The 7609-nt window shown below is 44.7% G+C and overlaps 1 protein-coding gene across 1 annotated transcript in view; it reads right to left on the bottom strand.

Annotated features, from left to right (window-relative positions):
• Positions 1-6146, bottom strand: part of midn (midnolin) — a 28493-nt gene extending 22347 nt beyond the window's left edge. The window contains exons 1-4 of the mRNA XM_035652893.1: positions 5712-6146; positions 3266-3494; positions 1532-1619; positions 1290-1352 (exon numbers count right to left, since the gene is read on the bottom strand). Of these exons, the coding sequence (XP_035508786.1) occupies positions 1290-1352; positions 1532-1619; positions 3266-3494; positions 5712-5781 (450 nt within the window). The 5' untranslated portion in view covers positions 5782-6146. The remainder of the gene's footprint in view (positions 1-1289; positions 1353-1531; positions 1620-3265; positions 3495-5711) is intronic.
• Between the last annotated feature and the right edge of the window lie 1463 nt (positions 6147-7609).

Genomic DNA, 7609 nt, shown 5'->3' with positions numbered 1-7609 from the left:
CACTTACACACACCTACACACACGCAGTCATCTGCTGTCAGTGCTACGAGACGCATGCTGTGTTCACACACACGCCAGGGCCAGGATTTCCACCAGAAAATTATCAGCAGGGACTGAAGCCATACCAAACCACACTCCGCTATCTCCAAACAGCCTACATCCTCTGATTAAAAAAAAAAAAGGTGACTAAATGTACAGTAGGGTTCTTCTGGACAAATTCATCACATAACCACTGCATGATTGACACACTCAACTCCTTACATCAGCATCCAATTTCACCATCTTGTACTGTTTTGACATCAGTCAGCAGCGCATCACTGATGCACTTACGTACATCTCAGTGTTACCCAACACTACAAAAGGAAGTTGGTGTGAGTCAGTCAGTCAGCTGCAGAGTGTTTCATACGTCACACTGTTGTCTGTGTGCATTGGGGCTTATCGCCTCTCTTCTCACTCGCGCTCTGCGGCCAGCGCGGAGAACTCTTTGCCTTTTTCGCTTTACTCTCACTATTCATCATTTTTGGTGAGTCATGCCACAATGACTCAAATGCATACGTTACTTCAGCAGGCCTACAGAGCCATTTCACTGTAAGTACAGGTGTAGGCACCACTCTGGCTGTGTGTGCATACTAGGCTTCCAGGAACCCTATGCTAATACTGGGTGAGAAGGCCGCCATCTGATGATCCAGCACTCTATTTATGAGTGAGTGAGACTACACTCAAGCTCCATGCAGCCACACCACACTTCCTGGAAACTTGCCTGAGTGTGTGTGCGCGTGAGAGAGTGTGTGTGTGAGAGAGTGTGTGTGTGTTAGAGCATAAAACACAGAAAGGAGTGGAACGAGATTACAGATAAAGGTATAAACAGAAAGGTGGAAGTGAGTGTTATGTGGTCCTCTCAGCAGCTCACAAATAAGCCTTTCTTGTGTGGTGTTCGCCCTGGTTTCCTGCAGTGATGTGCAAGCACGCACACACACACACACACACACGCTATCACAGATGTTACTAGGATACTGGAGGGTGTTGCTGCTTATTATATCCTAACAGCTCACACTGGATGTCTAGCTTGGCTTGGCTTGTTTAAGAGGTTGAGATTAGACAGGCAAAGAGGCTTGTGCAGCCTGCTCATCTCATCTCATCTCTTTCTCTCTGTAGCCGTCATATCTGGGTGTTGCTCTGTACTTAACCGAAGATACAATCGCCCATATGCCCCATGGACACACACACACGCACCCAAAAAGCCCACCATCGTAGGATATTCATATACATACAGACAAACAGTCTCTTACCTGAGTTTCTGTTAAACTCTCCAAGGCTTGCATTACCGACTGTTCTGGTCTTGATGCTTGAGACTGCAAAGAAAGAAAAATGGATATAAAATAATCAGTTTAAATGGACTAAACGGAGCAGGCATAAAGAATGTCAAGTAATGTACTTGCAAAAATGTTTAATAGAAATGCTCCTATACAGTATTTATATATATATATTTGGACTCCAAACAAAAATAAAATCACAGTCAGGTAAGCCTTACCATTAATCCTGCTTCAACTGTTGGTACAAGTGTTAACTTGCTCCCATCAGAGATGCCTAGATCCTGGAGTTTGCCTGAACTTAGTCGCCTGCAGGGTTAGAGAGAACAAGATAATTAGACTGTGCTGACAATATCTTCTCTCTTCAGACACACAAACACCCTTCAGCCAGGGGGGGCAGACAGACTTCAAAACTAGTTTGGAAAAGAGCCGTGGGTGAAAAGCTCCATGAAAGAGAAGTATTGATTGGGCTGTCATATTTCAATTTCGAGTATAGTGGAGCTTGACAAGTGCTCGCAGTGGATATCTGGCACCACTGCCACTTGCTTAAGTGGAGGTAAGTATTTTCTTTTGGCATTTGGAGTTGTACAAATGAGGAGCAGAAACTCCACGCTGGAACCAAAACCACAATCTTTTTATTAGTTTAAAGAGAAGATAAACAGTACAATGAGTAGCTATTATTGACACTGCAGGTCTGTTGCCCGTCAGTGAACTGTAGAAAAAAAGTTTAACCATGTGATATATAATACATTTCCAGGACTTCACTATTTAATGTTTGGTGCAGAGCAGGGCTGTTCCACAATGAGGGAGTTGTCTTTTCTTGCAAGTCACGGTGCACTAAGACCACTCACATCCAAGTGTCTGACCCTCTGCCTTCTTTAGCTCAGTGCAGGACAGCCGGCTGTACAGGCATGACCCAAATCTCACCCCATGCAGCTGAACAAAGGCCCTCAGCGCTGACTTGCTCGAGGTCTACAGTTTGAGGAGCAGGAGGGGATTAAAAAGGGGGTTTCAGGTTTTAAAGGATGATGTGATTTATTGGGCGATTACAATGGGTGGGAGGGGATCGGGAACGAAAAACAATGCTGACCGTTTGCATATACTAAAGCCTCCCTTCTCATTTTTGCATACCACCTGCGCTATTGTTAAGTCATTGAACCTGGATCTGATTGATTCGGGAACCGCCTCGTACTGTAGGCTGGGGTTAGGTTTAAATAATAAAGGTTTTAACTATTCCCTCGCCCGAGCGCTTGAGAAACCGGCCAGCAGATACCTCACACCAAGAAATCCATTGAAACCATTAGGACTTCCAGAGCAACTGGCTACCAGCATGCAACTACAGGGAATCACACTTACAGCCTCATCCAAGGACAGGATACATCCACCTTCCATTATACAGAAACATGTGAAAGATGAACAATGTGTATACAGAGCAGCAGTGGAGTAAATAAATTACAGGCTAACCAAGACTTTACTCATGAATGTTTGATTCCAACAACATTAGTAATTCAGTCAGGCGTCGGTATTTATAATGAAGGAGGCATGAATCAATGCAAGTCTGCAGATCGCCCCGTCAATACTGTTCCAGTGACCGGTGCGTCCCCTATGCGTAATTCCAATACCGTGCATCCTGATGGTCAGTAGTTTCCTTGAATGTATTGACGACCAGAGCAACCAAGGTTGTCTCCGAGGCTCCCGACAGCTCAGCCACGCATAAATCCAAAGTATAGATTAAAAGCTATCACTGCAGGCCCGCGGGGTGAACGGACTCGGTTCATTCTCGTTTTGAAACTGCGGAGTAGCCTAGACATTACGGCGCACGATGGCAGTGTATAGTAAAGAGACAGGCGAGCCTTTGAGGACAAAAGCGCAAACCAACGCTGATAAGACTGCGCGTATGGAAAAGGCTACAACACTTGTGGTGTTCAACCAAAATTCAATAAGGGTTTACTCACGTTTCTTTGTGCAGCAGAGCGAGTCTCTCTTTTGGTACTTTAAGTTTTTGCGACAGCCTCCTCTTCAGTCCCTCCACGGTCTCCTCCAGGGGCAGGGAGAGCTCGAAGCGTGTGCCGGTGGTGGAGTGGATGTACAGATTCATGGAGGGCTCAGTCGGGACGGCCTCGCAGGACGAAGCCCCGCGACTGGTGCAGCTCCGGGCGCTGGGATGCTGGTCCATCCGATAACCTGTGGTCAGAGAAGGGGGGAGACAAGGCGAGCAGAGCCGAGGATGAAGAGGCTGAGGAGGATGGTGAGGCAGATCCGTCGGCTACCGTCCCGTGTTCCGCTCGCAAATCAAAGGCAGCATTCAGAGAGCTCTCTCTCTCTCTCTCTTTCTCTCGCTAGCTCTTGCTGCCTCCTTTCTCTCGCTCTCCGAGAGTCAGAGTAACACCCGGTCCGTGTTCCCTCCGCTCGATATCATGAGAATATTCCCCCAGGAAAGTCAACTACATAAGGCTCGCTTTGCTCTTTGTTTGACTTCTCTCTTTGTTGCCCTTTCCCAACGTGCACACAAAAGTCTCCCTAATGCTACATAGACGGGCAAACGCCAAACAGAGACGCAAGTATGTCAGCAAAAAAATGCCATAGGCGCTCATTCGCGCAGGCTGTTACCTTTACAACAAACACCGGCCGTTCTAATAAAAAAAGAATAGAAATTCCTCTCAGTGTTTTGCAAGCTCTACATAAGAAAACACACGGTCCGCGAGCTGCAAAGCCTCATACGGCTAGTAGTGAGAGGCTCTCCGCTGCGCTCATACCCGCGGCAGCTCCAGTGAAACATCGACAATGAACAGTGTCACAAAGTATCCCACTTCCACCATCGACAAAGTACGCCCACAGACCCGACGCAGCCCGGCCAATCACAGGAGAGCTCCTTCAGGACGCTGCCGACCTCAGCCAATAGCGAGAAGAGATCCACACCCACGTGGAGGGCAGGCGAGTTAAGGCCATTCATAATAAATTACAGCATAGAACAAAAATATGTGCTCATATCACAGTAGCCTACAGCCACTGTTCTTAAACTGAGGTTCGCGATCCTTTACAGGTCACCGGCGGGTTTGAGGATAACTAAAATAACCAATCCTGTACTTGTTGCTGTCACTGTTTATTACGTATCATTATGACGTATATCGTAAAAACCAGGCCTTTTTTACATCGGTATCTCTCCACACAAAGGCAGTTTTAATCCGTGCCGGGTCACATCTCTAAAACGTGCTGTTGTGTGTGTGTTTGAGAGTCATCTTGTGTGGGAACTGTGCAACAGGCTCAAAATAGCCTTCGCCATTAAAACAACAACTGCAAAGAATGTCCCTGAGTGTCCAGAGATATCCGGGGCCCATCACGGTCTGCATAAAGGCTATGTTTAGATCCGTGGTCCAAATGAATCAACAGCACTAGTGTGGATGGAGCTATTTTAAAGATCGTGTATAAAGAGAGGTGGTTGCATTCCGCACTGGTAAATGTTAAGTTATCAGATGGGCCGTAATGACATTAATAGTGCTGACGCCATCCTCGTTCCCCTGACCTCAGCAGCATGCACAAACCATTAAAGTGATCGCGAATAGTATGCAAATGACACAGTGGACGGGGTGTTCTCTTCAGGAAGAAGGATGCCGGTTAACTCGCAATAGGCGCAGCACACACTCCAGTCACAGAGGTGTAAAGGCAAATAACATACAGGAACTTGATATTTCCCTGCATGCACTACTGGTGCTGCACAAGTTCAGGTTATACAGCCTGGTGTGACCAATAGAAAACTCACAGAAGAGGGACAGATTGGGATTTTGGTTTTTTTAAACACCATGCAGACGTCTTCACACAGTGAGCTCACCAGTGTACATTCTTCTAACACAAGTAGGAGCTTTAACATAAAACAGGAGATACTCGATCGCCACCAAGTGGCCAAGGAAGACAACTGTGACACTCACAACTTGCAAGTGATTCATAGTTTACTGGTGTCTAACAATACTTCGGACTTTACAATTTACCTCGCAAAAAACAAAGAATTCACTTGTTTTTCCTTCAAGCTCACTCATAAGACGTGCTTATTATACTCTTACAACGGCTGTCGCTGCGGCAGTGACATTGAATAAGGTTGTTATTGTTCCTCTAAACAGACAATATCAGCAACGACTTACTGTAAATTTGGATTAGCAGCTGGCAGTAACTGTGGCACTCTCCCGTCGTCGATACCGGCCTTATTAAGTTAATCATGTCCACAGAATTTACATGGAAGGTGGCTCATCCAATCACTACACAAAACGCCTTTATCGATCCGTGATTGAATACTTGTCTCCAATCAATTTGCTGCCCGCCGACACAACATGTTCAACTTGTCGTCAAACCACCCAGCTAACACGCTAAAACGTTGCAATGCCTTACAACTTATTCAAGTGTTCTTACCAATTATTGTGGCGAAAACTGTGAGGCTTCGCGCTGAAGTCCGTTGTGTCTGTTCCCCCAGCTTTGGCATGTAAAATAAACCCAGACAGTGACGGCGAAAAAAGAAAAGAAAAAGGAAAAATCGTAGATAAATCCAACCGCTTGAATATCCAAAAGGTTTTCTCTGTCAGGCCCGTGCGTGTCCAGCGCGCGACGTTTACGCACCAGACCTCGAGACTCCTGACCAATAAGGAGCGGTTATGTCCGAAGATGCCTCGGCGTGTTGTTGACACACCGGCGTCTTTCTTGGTAATGAGAGCGTAGTCGGGAAGGTGAGACACCTCTTAACAGACTGCTGCTCGGATATGGGAGGAGAGTAGCGTTCTCGTTATGTCAGCATGTGATTTAAGGTGGCCTTGGAGTCGCTGTACCCGCCTCTATGTGTCCAGCGTGTTCTCGCCCGTGGGAAAGAAATGAATGTGCCCACGCGAAGCTACAGCAGATAAAGTTATGCAACTGTGTCAATGCCGTGGCTCTCCGGTCGGCGGAAAGGGCTGCTAGTGGTGCTATATAACCAAAACACCGCCGCTCTCTGGTCTACCACCTTAACAAAAAAAGTTAATGAAACGAATTTGGAGATATCAGGGGTGTTGCCACTCTTTGACGACACAGAGAAAAATGTCACCGAGCAACAGGGCAGGTAAACAGGCTCCCTGGATACAAGGGCACGTAAACAAAAAAGTTTACCGGCAGGATTCTCTTGTGTGTTTGAGGAAATACAGCTCTGATATCAGCGTTGCTGGGAGATTTGGTGGACATTTGTCAAAAAATAAATAAATAAAGCAAAAGCACTACTGGTATCTTGCAACATAGATTTTCACACAGCTGCCTTTTAGTAGCCTACAACCTGACACTATTGTACTGCTTGTTTTTAGTCTTTATCAAATGTAGACAGAGCTACCACGATAATAAAATATACTACAAGTAAAAGTTCGAGTTTTTACCAGTGGCGGAGGAAGTATTCAGATTCTATACTAAAGTAAAAGTACTAATACCACACTGTGAAAATATTCCACCACAAAAAAAGTGACATAAGTATCAGAAGTGCTCATTATGCAGAAAAATGGCCCCTCAGTGTTTTACCATTATGATGTTTTTTGATTAACATTACTGCTGCATTCATGTTGCATTTTACTGCTGTAGTTGTTCAAGGTTGAGCTAATTGTACCTACTTTATATACTGCTGGGTAGTTTAATCTATGGAAATATTCTATGAGTTCCTCATATATTTGTAGTGTTGCTGTCACGTGAGAACCATGTAGAGTCATGCAATGGTTAGGAAAATTCTCTCAACCAAGATAATCAGGAAGAATTTCAATTCATACATGGTTTTCAGTGGACAGAAAGGGTGTGGAAAATTGTAATTTGAAAAGTAACTAGTAACTAAAGGTATAAGGTGAATCTAGTGGAATAAAACGTACAATATTTGCCTGAAGCTGCATAAAGTGGAAATACCGCATAAATGAAAGTACCTCAAATTTATACTTGAGTACTTGACTATATGTACTCACAGTTCCATTATTAGGTATGTTATGTTAGGTAAGCAGCAATTAAAGGTTGCAGCTGCTTGATACACATTCCCATAGTTTAATCTATAAAAATGTGTCATATTGTTTTATTAATGTATCATATTGTGAAATTTTAATCCAAAAACACATCTTGTTGTAAGTAGTAAAAACAGTTCCCTCTGAAATTTAACTGAGTAAAAGTATAAAGTAGCAGTAGTTCCCTGAATATGTACTGTATGGTACTTGAATACATCTTTTTTCCACCACTGAAGGTAGACATGTTGTAGGTTAGGGCAAGCTATTATAACTTGCCTGTGCAATGATTTCATCCATGTAGCTCAGATATGTGAT

This window comes from Morone saxatilis, unplaced genomic scaffold, assembly GCF_004916995.1.
Source record: "Morone saxatilis isolate NCDOM2014 unplaced genomic scaffold, NCSU_SB_2.0 Contig12, whole genome shotgun sequence".
Lineage (NCBI taxonomy): Eukaryota > Metazoa > Chordata > Actinopteri > Moronidae > Morone > Morone saxatilis.
This window is presented reverse-complemented; position numbering and strand designations above follow the sequence as displayed.